We start from the raw sequence: 18153 nt of genomic DNA on the forward strand, positions 1-18153 counted from the left end.
CTGAGGACTCAGGGCGGTTTACAGGGAATTAAAAAACCAAAATACAAAAATTAAGAACAAATTAAAAAATATTAAATTAACCCTGTAGTCAGTTAAAAAGAACCCCAATTAAAAATTCCTCCTCAGTCTGGGCCCGAGAGCTGAAAGAGCCAGGTCTTCAGGCCCCGGCGGAATGATCGGAGGTCAGGGGCAGTCCTCAGCTCCACCGGCAGCTGGTTCCAGAGGGCAAGCGCTCCCACTGAGAAGGCCCTATCCCTGGGTGTAACAGGCGCTCACTCTGTTACGCGGCACTCGGGATTCAACCAGCCAAACTGCCGACCTTCTGATCGACAAGCTCAGCATCCTAACCCACTGAGCCACCGCGTCCCTTCAATATATACTGTATATACATATATGGGAGATAGTTTGTTAAAGTTATGCAATGATCTGTATCTTAAGTGGAAAAGCTGATTTGAAGCACAGTGGTAGTGGAAACTTTGTCTTTTCCTGGACTTGCACGGCTGCCTAGGGAAGAAAAAAAACACATTTGATTTAAGAAGGTGCTGGCAGATGCGACAGAGCACACCCACGTCTGCTCTGAATCAGCTTTTCCCTTTAAAATCTAGATCACCGAACACTTTCAATGTTTATTAATAGGCCAACTTAATACCCAAATATATTTGAGAAGGAGTGCTGGTTGTTCTTCCTTAGTTAAGTTTTTATTGGTTTGAAGCCTCACTGATTAGTTTTACACAACAAAAAGAAAGAGCTAATTTAGTTGATGAAGAAAGGAGGAGAGGGATAAGCCCTTGTTGATAAAAACCAGCTGGGTGAATTTGGACCAAACACCAGGAGACTGTGAGTTTTAATCCTGCCTTAGGCATGAAAGCCAGCTGGGTGACTCTGATGCCAATCACCAGGAGACTGTGAGTTCTAGTTCCACCTTAGGCAAAAAAAGCCAGCTGAGTGACCTTGGGCCAATCACTCTCTCTCTCAGCCCAAACCTCCTCACAGGATTTCTGTTGTGGTGAAAATAGGAGGAGGAAAGAATATTAAGTATGTTCACAGCCTTGAATTATTTACAAAAAACAATAAAGGCAGGATATAAATAAATAAAAAGTGAAGATCCACCTGTTCACCCAAGTACTTCAAAGATACCAACTACTCTGGAATGTGTTTAAACTTGCCCATTGGTTTATTTCTAATGTTATGCAAATCTGTACATCCTTCTCTCATTGTTCCTCTTTTAGAGAGGTGACACTGGCAATTTGTGCATTAAACTAAAGGTTGAAATGACATTTAGTTTTGCCTGTGGAATCAACTATTTGATGTGTTTCAACATTAATTAGAATACCTAGGGATATTTCCCAATTCCTCCAACATTCTCCTCCATTTATACCCATAGAGTTGGCTTCTTCTTTTCCTATCATGAATGCAAAATGTAGGGACCAAAAATAAATTATTAATTTGAGATCCACTAAATGACTGCTCACAACAGAAGCAGTAAGCAGCTAATTGTATCCTTGTAGGCAGCGCAGGAGGAGATTGTTTAAGAATTCATCTTTAATTAAAATTACATTGAATTACAGAGCACCGACTGTGAATAGTAATGAAGCCTTGGTAGCACCATTTGGTTTATCTGGGCAAATGGGGCAAATAACTGCCTTTGGAGAAACAGCCACATCTAGTTCCTGAACCTTGTATTCTAGCAAGAAATCAAGTTCAAGTTATAAAGAGGTCTGTGAATAAATTCAGCTCCATAATGCCTTTTTTATGACTTCCTTCTGAATATTATGCTCCAAAAGGTTAAGGACAGACAGTGCTGCAAACTTCTCTCAATTTATCCACATGCCATAGTAGATAAGAATAGAGATGAAATAAATTTTCTGCACGCTACACTGTCAAAAATATCACTGCTGACCTACAAGAAATGCACCTTGGTGAATAGAAGTTGATTCTTTCCATTCAGAAAGGACATAGGGAAAAGGGAATCGAGAAGATTCAATTTTTCCAGAGTTTTCAGAGTTCTGACAGCACCTCTGCACCACGTTGTAGCCCTATCTTCATCCCCTCCAGCTTATATAAAACAATTGCATATTAAATCCAATTTCAATTTAGGCATAAATAATTATTTGTAGTGAATGAAGGCAAATATGCATGTCCCAGGATGATGTTGCAGGATCCAATCAGGGTCGGGACCAGAAATTTAGTCTTCTGAGCTTTTGGACTCATGCTGGAGCCTATCCTCAGGAAACTTCTAGCAGACTGTTAAGAGATAAGTTCCTTGAGGATGGGCTCCAGCAGGAGTCTGAAACTTGGAAGACTAAACTGGTCCCAGTGATGGACCCAGATTGGTTCCTGCAATTATTTGTAGAAACAGAGGCTTAGTGCCATGGTGGTGGGAGTAGTGCCAAAAGTTTAGGAAGTTTTGTAAACTACAAGCAAAATATCAGTCAAGAGCAGAAGATGGTAGCTAGAAGATAAATGAGGGTCAGTGTTTGATGAATAAATATCTTGGAAGACATGAAGAGAAGGTGCTACTTCTTTTGGTTTGGATGGATTTCATCTACACTTTTGGGTCAGGTATGGATGATCTGTTGGTGACTGGGTGACATGTTCAACATTTGAGGTCTGCAATGTGTGTACACACACACACACTCAATCACACACACATACACACACACACACACACACACAGAGAGAGAGAGAGAGAGAGAGAGAGAGAGAGAGAGAGAGATTTAAACATTGTGTGTAAAAAAGATATATAAATCCAGTAAAACACATGTACTGAAATGAAATTGATTGGCAATTGCTTTTTGCAGAACAGATGAGAGGGTTAAAACAGCTGGGAAATGGTCCAAGGGCAGGGGTGGTGAACCTATGGCATGCGTGCCACAGGCGGCATGTGGAGCCATCCCTGTGGGCACACGTGCCATCACCCAAGAGGGAGGTGGGGCCAGGCTGCCCCGCCCCCTCTCCATGTGCTCCTGTGCTCTTGCTCTCTTTCTCTCTGCACTGAGAGTCAGGAGCAACTGCAAGAGCTGGGTGGATCCAGGCTGGATGGTGGAGGCAGCTGCAGCACGAGTCCAGATAAGCCTCTGGAGTGATTTTGCATGCAACCCCCCCTCCCCCACCGATCATTTTACGATGCTCCAGCAGCCCGATCTGGGCATCGGAAGCCTGCAAAATGCTTCTGCTGCCCAAATCTAGGGCTGCAGAGTGATTTCGCTCCCACACCCACGGCCGATTTTGCAGGTGTCCGATGCCCGGATCAGGTCGCTGGAGCATTGCCATGCCCCCTGCACCCAGTGATGCATAAGTGGGTTTCGGGTTGCAGTTTGGGCACTCGGTCTCAAAAAGGTTCGCCACCACTGTCCAAGGGGGAAGATGTGGTAGTTCGCTGTTTGGATTGAAAGCTCAGCAAATTGTTGTCAAAGGTTTTTATTATTATTTAATTTTTACTGGGATTAAAGGTCAGTCTAATTCTGAACAGCATACATTCTGACTTCCATAAGTCAGTTTTAAAACAAAGCAGTAAAACAAAGCCTATCCAAACAACATAAAAGCAGCATCAGGACTATTCATCAAATTAATCAATTAGTCAAGCCAAAAGGAAATCTTTTATTGTCAAAATTAATCAATTAGTCAAGCCAAAAAGAAACTTTTTATTGTCAGAGGGAAGAGGTTCACAGCATTACAGTTTCGAAGACCACTAAGCCAGTAGGGAAGTGGCCATTTGGATGACTGAGGAAGCTATTTCATAGGAGTGGAACACAATTGAAAAGGTTTGTTTCCACAGTCCATGAAGATGGCATACTTGCAGCAAAGAGACACATAGAGAATCCACTCTTGCTGGGTCATTACTTTATTACAGTGTCTCAGTCCTAACAGGATATTTTAAACAGACTTAGAATCAAGCAAGCATGAGATGGAAAAAGTGAAACTTAATGGTGGTGTGTGGGTATGTTCTCTGTGACATTAATGAGTCATCCATGAGAAGATGCTTTGGTAAGGCCACACCTGGAATACTGCATCCAGTTTTGGTCACCACGATGTAAAAAAAATGTCGAGACTCTAGAAAGGGTACAGAGAAGAGCAGCAAAGATGATTGGAGGACTGGAGGCTAAAACATATAGGGAACGGTTGCTGGAATTGGGTATGTGTAGTTTAATGAAGAGAAGGGTGAGGGGTGACATGTTAGCAGTGTCCCAATATGTCAGGGGCTACCACAAAGAAGAGGGAGTCAAGCTATTCTCCAAAGCACCTGAAAGCAGGACAAGAAGCAACGGATGGAAACTAATCAAGGAGAGAAGCAACCTAGAACTAAGGAGAAACTTCCTGACAGTTAGAACAACTAACCAGTGGAACAACCTGCCTCCAGAAGTGGTGAATGCTCCAACACTGGAGGTTTTTAAGAAGAGACTGGACAGCCATTTGCCTGAAATGGTATAGGGTTTCTTGCCTTAGCAGGGGGTTGGACTAGATGACCTCCAAGGTCCCTTCCAACTTTATTATTATTATTATTATTATTATTATTATTATTATTATTATTATTATTATTGTTGTTGTTGTTGTTGTTGTTGTTGTTGTTGTTGTTATTATTATTATTATTATTATTAAAATTATTATTATCATTATTATTATTATTATGAATCTGACTAAGGTGAAGAAGACTTCACAAATATATGTGAAATCTTTCATGTGCTCCCAAAACTACACAAAGAGCAACTTTTGAACAAGCTTTGTATGTTTAGAGTGAAGAGAAGTACAGGAAAAATCTTCAGATATCTGAAGGAAAGAAATACAACTCTGGATGGAACAATATTGTTTTCTGTTCTTCTACAGGGCAGACATTTTTTTTAAAAGAAGGTACAGATCTGGACTAATTCCTCTGCAAAAGCAAATTCTTGTTAAAGATAAAAAACTTTGTTCACTCAGATTTTCTAAACAGCAACGAAAGTCTAGGGAATTACAAATATATAATTATTTTATCCCAATGAAGAATCAGAAAGGAACCACAAATCTCTTTGTGTGTTAGTGCAATGCAATCTTGTCATTAGTATTGGCCAACAGCCAATCAGCTAAACAGCCTTCCAGAAAACATTGGCATTTAATGCAACTGATTGTAAGCCTTCTTTTAAATGAAGGAAGACAAGCTATATCATCTTAAAACAAATTAACATGAATCAATCTGACAGCAATATTCCTTGGTATATCTCCAGTTAAGTTGGAAGTTGATCTTAACTCCAGATTTTGAAGCTATTTCAAATCAGACCCATGTATTTTTCATCTAACCAAGCAAATACAACTTATGGCCTTCAAAGCCTTGGCACTGCTCTTCAAGCTGTTCCATAATTTATGATGAACTTTATGTTTTAATGCGACAGAAGAGGAAAACTATTGAATACATGAGGGAGCAATCTTACTAACTGTGTAATTGAAATGTGACTTTTATTCTTGACCCATCTAATTCTTGGTCCTGGACCCATCCATTAGCTAGACTGGGTCTCCCTACATGCTAGTTAAAGACCAGTTGGGGTCTTCAAACCAAGAAAGGTTGTATTCAAGTTATTTATGGAATGTTAAAGCAAGCCTCATTTCTTCCTCTTTTACATTGCTGTGTCAGAAGGAATAACTTTAAAAGAATTCATAATCTGAGGAGGCTGCTCATAAATCTATTTGTGCCAGTACAAGGTTCTGCTCTTGACATTTGAAAATATATTTCCACAGTACTTCATGTAATTAGGATGTAGATGCTTGCAAAGAGGTAACAACAGCAGATTTCTTCCTATGAGAGTGTATATTAGTAAAGGTCCATGAGACTCTTGATATTTCCTGTTCATTTGAATAGCCAGGGCAGATTCAATTCTGAAACCTAAATTAACAACTGCCTCCTCTATGACATACTTCGCTAAATTCAAAGTACCTAACCACTGGAGGGCATTTGCTCTGGCATGATGTCATGCCCTCCCTGTCCTTTGAAGGGTGATACAGGAAGATTACCTAACTCACGGATGTCAAACTCGATTTTGTCACGTGATGTATCGTGACGAATCATGATGTTTTTTGCCTTTGCAGAGCCAGGGTGGGCGTGGCCTATGCTTGACTCATCTGGCCTGAGGGCCGCTAGTTTGACACCTCTGGCCTAACTGGAGAGACAATGCCTTTGTGACTCTGGACACACAGAAACAACAGAGCATGTGCCTCATCAGTTGCCTGTATTAGACATTTGTACTAGCCTCATTATTGCATTTCTGTTTTTTTTTTTACTTTTCTACCTGTGCTCTACTGGCACTGGGCTGCAAATAAACAAGGTCTAATAGCTATATAAATGTGCTATTAAAGGTGGCTGAATAATTGAACTGTCAGGAAAATCTAAAAGGCAAAATTTGACACTGATGATGATGACAGACCTTTAGCAATAGCATTAGCACCTAGACTTATATACTGCTCCATAGTGCTTAACAGGACTCTGTAAGTGGTTTACAGAGTCAGCATATTGCCCCCAGCAATTTGGGTCCTCATTTTACCAACCTTGGAAGGATGGAAGGCTGAGTCAACCTTGGCTGGTCAAGATCAAATTGCTGGCAGTGGGCAGAGTCAGCCTGTAATACTGCATTCTAACCACTACGCCACATTTATTCATGCTATCATGTCACCCCTCACCATTCTCTTCATTAAACTACACATACCCAATTCCAGCAACCGTTCCCTATATGTTTTAGCCTCCAGTCCCCCAATCATCTTTGTTGCTCTTCTCTGTACCCTTTCTAGAGTCTCAACATCTTTTTTTACATCGTGGTGATCAAAACTGGATGCAGTATTCCAGGTGTGGCCTTACCAAGGCATTGTAAAGTGGTATTAGTACTTCATGTGATCTTGATTCTATCCCTCTGTTAATGTAGCCTAGCACTGTGTTGGCTTTTTTGGCAGCTGCAGTGATTGTTTACTAGGACTCCAAGATCCCTCTCACAGTTACTACTATTAAGTTGTGCTACATCTTGACACGTCACATGACATTGCGAGTAAACAACCAGTCTTTTTCTACTGTCTGTTCCATGTATGATGCCAATGAAAACTAATTAAATCCAAGGCTGGCCACTTTAAAAAATGGTGAGAGATTCATTACAGGCAATTTGAAATTAGTCAAATTAATTATAATCTTCTGGTTCATGGAAGAGAGAAATTCTGTTTTCCTGCTTGGACCAGTTGTAGTTCTCTCAGTCAGACTAGTACCTTCCAGCTATATTAGAACCACAACCTTCAGAAATTCTAGCCAGCAAATCCAGATGACACCCCATCAGACAAATCAGACCTGAGCTAGGAAATATATATGATAGAAGAGAATATTTATAGCTCAAGGTGGAACTATAGGGGCCTTGGTGTTCTCTGAGATTGGTGGTTTTCTTGCAGATATTTCATTATGAAACTAGGTAAATATCATTAGTGCTATGATGTTACCTACTTTATTGCAGAGAAAATCACCAAGCTCAGAGAGCACCAACGACCCCACAAATATATAAGAACCATTTATGTTAAGCCCACCTTCAAGTTGATGACTGATGAACTACAGCTAAAATAAATTGAAATATTGAAATATTTAGAAGGGTTTTAGATTTAAAAGAAATTTAAATCTAATTTACTGGAAAGAAAAACAGTAATTAAACTAAGAGAAGACTTCACATTATGCACTACCAGAAAATGGAAATACTGGCATGGCAGTACTGGCAGTATTTCCAAATACTGGAAATACTTGATTGCTTAAATTTATATGGGAGCTTCTTTCCTGAATGTATTGTCAGAAGTTATTCTTCCCATTTCTTCAAGTATTACAATATGCAATAAACTGATAATGCAGTGCAAACTTCCCTAAGGAGGGAAATGTAAAACAATAGCAAAATGAAAGCTGAAATAATGTGAAGTTTTAACTTGGGGTATTTTCATGGATATAAAAAGAGAGATTTAAAGGGATTTTTGTATCATCCATTCATCCCATATAAATGTGTACTTGAATCCTGAAGCATGGAATTGACTTGAGTACATCAGATAAGTACACCTAGTCCCACACACAATTCTGTTTAGAAGTTTCCAAAAATACAATTATTCTCATTTTCCCATAGGGCCTTGCTTCTGATTTCAAAAGGTGAATCAAATTAGATCTCCTCTTAAAGTGTTCCATGATATTGTCATGTTAACAATTCTAATAGAAAACTCACTATACAATAAAAAATAGTGTAATTAATTTTAATACTCTTTCAGAAAGGTTGTTACAAAACAGATCATTGACTTGAAATGTCTGAACTACATCAGTGTCCCCCTACCTTTTGGGCACCAGGGACCGGTTCTGTGGAGAGAGGTTTTTCCACAGACCAGAGTGACCATGGTTTCATGTGCTGCCTGCATCCCTTGGATGGGGCTTCGCTTGTTTGTGCAGCCCAGTTTCTGGCAGGCCGTGGACTGGTTTGGGTTCATGGACTGGGGGCTGGGGAATCCTGTACTATATATCAGTGTTTCTCCACCTTGGCAACTTTAAGATGACTGGACTTCAAATCCCAGAATTCCTCAACCAGCATGGCTGACTGGGGAATTCTGGGAGTTGATCCAGACATCTTAAAGTTGCCAGGGTTGAGAAACACTGGACTATATTATTTTGTAAAGATGAATATAAACTCTTCTATGTGTTGATCTTTATTTCTAGCGACTTCATGACATGCTCATTTAGTTTTTTTCACAAACAATACACAAATAGTTTGTCATCCTACATGTGCATGCGCGCGCACACACACACACACACACACACACACAGAGAGAGAGAGAGAGAGAGAAAGAGAGAGAGAGATTTCCCCACTTGACCTTTGAACCCTGGATTTCTAGATGTTCTCCCATCCGAGTAATATTCAGATCTTTTAACAATTTTGGGGGTCTGTAAATGTCAGCTACATGTCAGCTTGGCAAGAATCTTGGAAGAAACTCTCCTATAATTAAAATTGAGATATATGTCTGATTAGAGCTGGGTTCAGTGAACAGTTCAAAGCTTTTCTTGATACTCTTTGGATATAGAGATGTCAGCATTTTTTTTTAAAAAGGAACAGAAACAAATTAACAGCTCACCTCTTATTACAGAGTTGGTTTAAATACAGTAAAGTAGTGCTCCAACATGGGGAAAAGATATGATGTCTGAGTGATCCACTGATATGATTTTTTTATCACAGACTAAGAATTTACACCCCCTGAATTTAGTAATCAGATTTAGTTAGCTTTATTGCTGTCATATTTTATTAGGATTTATTTGCTCTGTGTCTCATTTCTCCTTGGAAGTCATTCTGCTTTTTGATCACTCCATGCAACAAAGAGGGTGCTAAATGGCAAAAGACAACAGTCAAAAACACAAGAGCCCTACTTTCATTTCCCTCCTATAAAATAAAAATGGGGGGGGGGATCAGAAATGTGATCATTGTGTTTTCTCATCCAACTATCACACCATTTGGAGACATGTCACATTATGCGTGTAGCCCCCTAATCATAGTCTTGTTTAGAATTTCTGAACGAGGACGATAATTTGTGGAAGAGACAAAAGGATCTCAGCCATGGATGTCCATAGTGTATGGTAGAAACTGGGCATGATGGTGTGATCAGAACTTTTCTTGTGTGTTTTGTGTGTCGCAAGACTAGGGGAGGAAGATGGGATGGTTGGACAAGATAGAAAACAAGTGGCTGCTTTTCAGCTCAAACCCACGTGACACAAGTGAGCTCATACACGTCTCTTGTAACTTCTAATTCTCTTTTTTATTTCAGCCAAAATAAACATTTAAGTGCAATGGAGGATGGAAATTCTAATATTTTTACAGATGATGAGACATCACAACTAGCCTGGTTGTCAGCTTGGATAACTGCTCTCAATTATAATTTTATGATCTTTTTTTTTCAAATTATTTGCAAGTTCATTCAGAAAATAATGAGAAGCAATACATATAGAAAAATCAGGCTAGCACAATTTGCTCAGAATAATCACCCAGGTGTTTTCCTAATAATCCAGCAACTAGAACTGCACACACTGTAAAAATAATGATCTCCATTCGGACAATCAATCCCTTTGCTAAGCAATGCAGTCATTAAGTGAGATATCACATGACCACAATGGACTTATGACCTCTTTGGTGCCGTGGTTGTTAAATGAATCACCCATGGCCATTAAGTAAGGCATAACATGATCACAAGTTAGTAATTTTACTTTTTATTGATTATTTAAATTTTTTAATAAGAATTATATATATATATATATATTAAAAAATGCTGGCTATGAAATGTGCAAAAGATGATCACATGACCAATCTCAAACACACAACTGTGGGGATGCTATGACAGTCATAAATGTAAGGACCTGTCCTTTTTCATCACTATTGTAACTGTAAATGATCTCTCAATTGAGACTACTTGCATCAGAATTAACCTAAGGAAGTTTTATTGCTTGGGCAAAAGGCAACTGAAAAAAATTATATTGATGCATTCAGTGAAAAATTCAGTGAAAAGAAGAAGACTATTCTGCTCCATTTTCCCAGGTTTAACAAAGACTGAATCCTCTAAGATAATTTGTCACAACTTCAGAGAACTTCACTATTACTAACTTCTGTAGTCATCTGTTACTAATAGAAGAGGTGCTACTCAATCAATTTCATACAAGAACTGTATTACTTCTAATATTTCTCCTGTCACTGCCAGCTAAGTTCATTCTGAGCAGAAATGTTTTCACTTTTCTTCCCCCAAAGAGTGAAAAGAACTGATTAACCTGACTGATGTTTTAGCTATTAGTGCCTGCCCCACAATTATGGGACAAATTAGAAAAGCCACAACATTGTGACCTGTGAAAAGCAAGGGCTTTCCCAAACTGCAAGCCAAATAAAAACAAGGATTATGAATCTCTTAATCACACACAATATTTATTAATTTTTGATTATATAGGAAAGGCCTGTATAAATGAGGGAATTGCTCTCAGAGTTTTGAATGTTAATAGGGTTATGGAGATAAGTAATAACTTGTCATGGAATGTGTAAGAAAGTGTGTGACTGTAGGTAGAGCAGCAGAGAACATAATTTTAAATGTGTGAGTTGGATCCCAAAAGTATTTTCCTACCTGAAAAGATATCACCTTAGGATAGGTCTGTGAAGCTTCTAATTTACAAAGCTAATGTATTCACCATCTAATTATGGGGGGCCAGACTGGAACAAATCAACTTTATTTAGTTATATATGTGAGACTTGGTGGGTCATAATTTGTGGCAGTCTGTAGAAGAGCATTGTGTGAAAAAGGGGAATGTTAAAAACCCAATGATTTATTTTGCCAGAGAAACTTCTTGCTCAAGGGGAAACATGGAAACCACTGGGAAATCTAAAGGACCCTCAGTGTGAACTCCAGGCATGGCTTTGGAAGAGTAATGGTCACACTAATAAATAATTTAACTGTGGTTCGAAGGATGTTTAAAATTATTTTATTTTAAATTCTTGGGCATCTTGAGCCTCCTGTTGACAAAGTGGCAGAGTACGTATTGTCTACTCAGTTGTTAAGTGAAATAGTCTCTAAGTGAAACTGTTACTGTGCTTATGACCTCACTTCAACATTCCTTTGTTCTGCAGAAACTGGGAAGGCTATAAATGTGAGGATTGCTTGTAAAGTGACTTTTTCATCACTGTTTAATTACAAAGGTTTGCTAATCAAGGCAGTCATGAAATGAGGACTTTTAAGGACTTCTGTAAGATGCTTTAAAGAAATTTGTACGATGGGAGGGCATCTAGTTGAAAATGCTGTTTTTTGTTCGTTTGTTTGTTTGTTTATAGTGTCAGAATGGTTACTTAACTTTCTCACCACCCATCAATTAATGATTATAGGAAAAGTTAGGCATCTAAAGATACCTGAATAATTCCAAATCACTGAGAGTCCAACCTTTGTTCTACTTCTGTATGTGCATCTTGGGAACACTGCAAAAAGTACAGCTTTCTTTCTCTAACATCAGAGAAGAACTATTTTATTTTTTTATTTTTTACTGTAACTACCATAAAGCTTTTGTACAGGCTAAGAATTAAGTATCCCAACCTAGAATGCCAATGGCTTAAGCATGTGGTTTGAATGGAAGATTCCTGAAAAACCTATGACCTCTTAAAGAGTGTCAGACTTAGAGATAGAAGCTTGGAGTGAATGTATTACAGTTTGACCCGAATGAGAGGAGGCTAAGATGAATTAAGTCCCATTTTCCCTGCTGGGAAAATTATCTCACTTTTCTAATTATCTCTCTTCCTTTGACCCCTCAATTTTCAGTTTACTCTTTTTATTTAAAGTAATAAATAATTTACCGTATTTTCCGGCATATAAGACGACTGGGCATATAAGACGACCCCCCAACTTTTGAGGTGATTTTCATGGGTTAAAGGTCGTCTTATATGCCGGAAAATATGGTAGCTTGTTTGGTCAACATTTAAATTAATGATCCAATGGAATTTGGGGGTGCATTGGGGGGGGCTCTCAAAGCAGGGCAAAGCCAGCTGGACGACCTTGGGCCAGTCACTCTCTCTCAGCTCAATTGACCTCACAGAGTTGTTGCCATGGGGGAAACAGGAGGAGGAGGAAGGTGTGTTGGGTATGTTTGCCACCTTGGGTTATTTGTAAAAATAATAAAGGCAGGACAGAGATAGACAGACAGACAGATGTCTAAGATTTCGTGTAACTGTTCTGCAATTAGAAGAAAGTGTTCTGTATAAGGATCTCACTTTTTCCCTCATTTTCTCTTTCTACAACAGCAAAAGTGCATTGAGGATACTGACATGTGAACTGTATGGTTGCTTGGGAAACATTTTTATAACACCATTTATCACACTTTCAAACACATTTCTATAAAAATGGAAATAAGTGGGTGACAAAAAGAAACAAAACACATCGTCTTGATATTGAGTGAATTCGATCGAAACAGAGGTTAGAAGACATGCAAGGAAGTTTACAGACTGTATTTCCAGAGTGTGTTAGTTATCATGGACCAAATTCAGTCAGGATGCAACACACTAAAAGTTGGTCCCAAGGAAAGAAAAACACCCTCCTTTCTTTCTTTCTTTTAAAAAAAATACACCACTGTTATTTAAAGAACTTAACAACATTATTTCTTTAAAAAAATAAAATATGTAACAACAAGCAAGAAGACAAAACACATCAAAAATGGGAATAAAAAAAACCACATCTTCAAAAGAAGACAAGAAGAAAAAAAAAGGGACAAAAAAGTTTTTCAAAGAGGGTCCTTGTCATGCAAATCAGTTTGGCGGGGGAAAACAAAAATATACCTCCATCTTCTGCACCTTCGTTAGCACCTAAATCATCTGTCTGTTTCTTTGTTAGGGGACCTAGGATTGAGAATGGATAAAATGGAAGAAAAAGACAATTCAAGAATATACAAGATTGAAGAAAAAAAATCAATATTAAACTTCCAAAGATGTTTCAAGAAAAACTCTCCAGGAGGGAGATGAGTAATTATCTTGAAAATGTGTTTTCCAGTGAAATATCTATCGACGTGTATATTGAGATGCTTCTTAATCAACTTCTATGTAAAAAGCGAACATGCAGTCCAGAAATTATATTAAAATTGAACATGAATATTTTTAATTGAAAAAAAAATAAAAGACCCCATTATGTACAAAATAACAGCCAAGGAATGTTTTCATCTGCTTAATGGAGAAATTTATTTATGAGCACTGAAACATATAAATTTCAGGGAACAACCATTTAGCTTTTGGTCTGCATTATAGAGATTCCAAACTGAAAAAGCAAGATAAAGGTTTTTTTTGTTTTTTTTAAAAAGAAATTCGTTTTAAAAGAAACATTCTAATACATTCAAATTGAATTTCATAAATCCAGCCACAGTAATTAACAATTTCCAATGCTAAGTAAGGACTTGATTTTTTTTTTCATCCTGGTGTATATAATTTAAATGCACTTTGGAAAATAAAAATCCCTTTCAACTTTAGAATACCTGCTGATATTCTTGTTAAAAAATGAGAGATACCAAAATAGAGTTTAAAAACTGAACCTTGGAAGGGTTTCTTTCACAATATTCACTACTGTCTTAGCAGGTCAAGGCATTGCAAACTGATTCATAAGAATAAAGGAATTAAGACTTAAAAGCATTTGGTGTCAGGAGACAAAAATACCATTTACCAGTGCAAGATTAATCACACTTTGCAAATGAAAATGGCTGCCATTTTCCTCAAGCCTTCTGTGTACTGTGGTTTTCTTTCTAATTGCTCCAGAAGGAAAGTCAAAGGCCATGAAAGACATTATTTTGATATACCACATCATTTTATAATTTGAAAGCACACACCAAAACAATTGAAGTTCAGCATCACATTTCTTTTACTCTTTCTTCATGCTAACACACTTGCATGCATCGCAGGGGAACGCTTCTCCCTGATGATATACAGTAGAATCATTCAGTTTTTTTAAAAAAGCAGCCAAGCACCAAGTTAAAAAGAAAAGAATACAAATCTCATGCATAAAATGACAACTGAAAGAAGCTAAGGACAAAAGAAAAATCAGAAGGGAGAGATGAAGAGTCACCAGAACATGGATAGTCAAGAGGCGCACAGCAGTCCAAAGAAACATTGAAACATTTATGCATCAAATATTCTGTTTTCATCATTTTTTTTCACATGACTGCAAAGAAGTAAACTGATTAGAAATTGGCAGTGTAAAAAAAAACCACACACATGGAAAATCAAAAAGTACTGTCAGTGGAAAAGCAGACAGAAATATGTAGCACTTGTAGGATTTTCTCCCCAAAAATGTTAAACTAAAATTCTTTGCACATTTCAAACAACATCATGCTAACTAGGAACAAATGGACATTGCTGTAGGACAGGGGTCTGCAACCTTGACAACTTTAAGACTTATGGACTTAAGACTTGCTAGATGAAGAATTCTGGGACCTGAAGTCCACAAGTCTTAAAGTTGTCAAGGTTGCAGACCCTTGCTGTAGGACAATGCCAAGGTTCTCATTGTGTCAATAATAATAATAATAATAATAATAATAATAATAATAATAATAATAATAATAATAATAATAATAAGAAGAAGAAGAAGAAGAAGAAGAAGAAGAAGAAGAAGAAGAAGAACAACAACAACAACAACAACAACAACAACAACAACAATAACAATAACAACTGTAGGGAAAAGAATTCAGACCCGGGTCGATAGAGATGCTCTGAACCAGCCAGGCAACCTCATCTCTCTCCAAAAAACCCTGAGCAACTGCCCGCTGAACTTTTATTCACCTCCTTTTTCTGAATACCAAATACAACATTACATAAACCCCATCAATCTCAAAAAAATAGGATACATAGTGATAATTGGATACGTAGTGAGAACTACTCAGGTGCCTATGAGATCATTACAAAAACAAGATACTAAAAGATATATGTGAAAGCTCTATCATAGCGTTTCCCAAACCTCCCACATGCCATCCTGTGCGAACCAGGAGAGTGTGCTCATCACTGTAATTCACGTAGAGGCCGATAAGAAACGTTTGGGAAAGCTGAAGGTTGGGAGGCCAAAAACTGGCCGTTCCCACAAACAACTGCTGCTGCTGCTGCTGATACAACTGAAGCACAGAAATGCAAAACTAAACATGGAAGTGCATTTTTAAATGGAAACTGTTCTGACCCAACACACCAGTGGAGACACCAGATAAATCGTGGTATAAGGGAGGTATTGAGTTTTATACATTTGAACTATAAAAATGTGATTTTCCTTCTAAATGGAAACTAATTTTTAACCGGTGCATAAGTGACAAGAACCCAGGGAATGAATTTCCCCCTTTTATTGCATTGTCATGTTAAGAAAGGCTGTACTGTACTGGTTGAATTCACATCTACTTCACAGCTGTTAAAGGAATCAAACGGCATTCTGAAAGGCAGATTCAGGCTGTTGACCTTCGACTCTTATACCCATTTCCCTTCTTTCTGTGCCCTTCAGCCCAACTCATCTCAAACTAATAATAAAACAAGTAGAGAACATTCCATCTAGAAGGATGGAGAAAAATGGCTTTTTGTGCAGATTAGTGATACTTTAATTGCAAATGACAGAAAATATCTTTAGATTAATACATATGTCTCAGTGTAATGCCTGAATCTGGACTAATGGTCAGAATCAATCAGAATAGAGCTGGAAAGGACCTTGGAGGTCATCTAGTCCAACCCCCTGCTCATGCAGGAGACCCTCTACCATTTCAGACAGATGGCTGTCCGGTCTCTTCTTAAAAACCTCCAGTGATGAAACACTTACAACTTATGAAGTTAAGCTGTCCCACTGGTTCATTGTCCTCACTTTTAGGTGATTAGTTGGTTAGTATTTACTCTTCTTGGAAAAAGCAGGATAGTACAAGACAGAATAATATCTCTCTCGTTTCATTTTTGGTTTTTAACCTCCAAACGTGCAGAGCAGACCTGTCAAATTCGCAATGTCACGTGATGCCGTGCAACGTATTGGACAGTTTTGCCATTGCTGGCAATCGGGTGGGCGTGGCTTCCATGTGACATATCCAGCCTGTGGGCTGGCAGTTGAACATCCCTGATGTGTAGAGATTGGAAAGAGGAAGAAGAAGGAAAGATTATTTCCCCTCCATCCTATGTTTCCAGTGTTGCTGTGGACACCACTCAGTTTGTTGTTGATGTTTGTCCCACCAAAATTGGAAGGAATGCCATCAATTACAAAGTTCTGATCCCAAAGGATAGTGAGGGCATCCTTAAGCTTGTTATTATTTGCCACACGATGATTTACTTTGATCGTGATTAATAATAAGCTGCATTTAAGCAAGCACAGCCAATGAAGTGTAACCAAAGGAGGTTTAGGGTTGGGGATTTTTATCCAATGCCCTGAGACCTGAATGCAGGGATTAATGCTGGCATATCCATATACATACTATGTGTTTATCCACTGATGTAATTCACATACTGTAGTAATCCAGCCTGTTAGGAACTGGGTCATGCAAGCATTATCTTGACAAGTTTCAACATCATAAAGAGAGCCACGGTTTACTTGACTCAATTTGTGGTTTTTTAAGGACAATAAATGTTGGCTGCACACAATACAATTGTCTAAAAGAGCGGTCCCCAACCTTCCTGGCACCAAGGACCAGGTTTGTTTGGGGGAAAAAAACTTCTACGGACCAAGCATGGGAGAAACGGTTTTGCCCACAACCTAGATTCTGCGCATGCACAGATCAAGTTTCATTCGCTCGCCACTTGTGTGGCCCAGTTCCTAACAGGCTATGGACAAATATTTATTTTTATTTTATTTTATTTTAATTCCATTTATATCCCGCCCTTCTCCGAAGACTCACACACTTTCACACACACTTCAGCGGCATTATTACAAAGTCAGCTTAATTGCCCCCAACAATCTGGGTCCTCATTTTACCTACCTCGGAAGGATGGAAGGCTGAGTCAACCTTGAGCCTGGTGGGATGCGAACTTGGTTGCGGCCCAGGGGTTGGAGATCCCTGGTCTAAAATACAATTGCTTATTTAACAGCTTATTCTGTTATGATTTGGTTTTAGCTTAATGCAACCACTGAGGTTTGTCGAGTCTGTATTCTCATTTAGCATAATATCAAGCCATAATTAAACTCAATCATCTCAAAAAAACAATATGTACACCGAGACACTGAATTATAACTACCTAACTACCCAACAAATGTTGCCAGTGTCATGACTTGTGGTGGTGGTGTTTTCACTATGAGACTATTTATCTCATAGTCTGCTCACTATATGAACTAAACCATTTGTAAAACAAAGTCCCTTGATTTCTATGACGTTGATCAAGTTGCAAAGCCATCTTATATCTGACTCCTGCCACAACTATCTCATGATACTTATTAGTACTAATGGGAAAATGGACCACAGGTCAGTGACCCAGGAGTGCAACGCAGGGAGCAAAAGGAATTATGGCATCTCATAGAAACAATTAATGGCTGGGTTGTAGAAACAAGAAAACTGCTGTATGTGAAACAGGGGAAGCTCCATGTGAACTCTGTATCCATTTAATATAAATCTGCTTCTTGGTCTTATTTTCTACTAAAAATATAACTCAGCCTTTCATTCTGCTCCTCAGAGACACGCCAGGTTTAAAGTAGTCAGCTGTAAAGAGG

The 18153-nt window shown here is 38.4% G+C and overlaps 1 protein-coding gene across 5 annotated transcripts in view; it reads right to left on the minus strand.

Annotated features, from left to right (window-relative positions):
- Positions 1-18153, minus strand: part of NLGN1 (neuroligin 1) — a gene marked incomplete at both ends in the record, with an annotated part of 526751 nt that overhangs the window by 317961 nt on the left and 190637 nt on the right. For 3 of the 5 annotated variants that reach the window (XM_083363585.1, XM_083363584.1, XM_083363583.1), the window contains one exon: positions 13299-13358. The exons of the other annotated variants lie outside the window; for them this stretch is intronic. In XM_083363585.1, the coding sequence (XP_083219711.1) occupies positions 13299-13358 (60 nt within the window). The remainder of the gene's footprint in view (positions 1-13298; positions 13359-18153) is intronic. 5 annotated transcript variants of the gene reach the window in all.

The sequence above is a fragment of the Vipera ursinii genome (genome assembly GCF_947247035.1).
Source record: "Vipera ursinii genome assembly, chromosome: 5".
Taxonomy (NCBI): Eukaryota; Metazoa; Chordata; class Lepidosauria; order Squamata; family Viperidae; genus Vipera; species Vipera ursinii.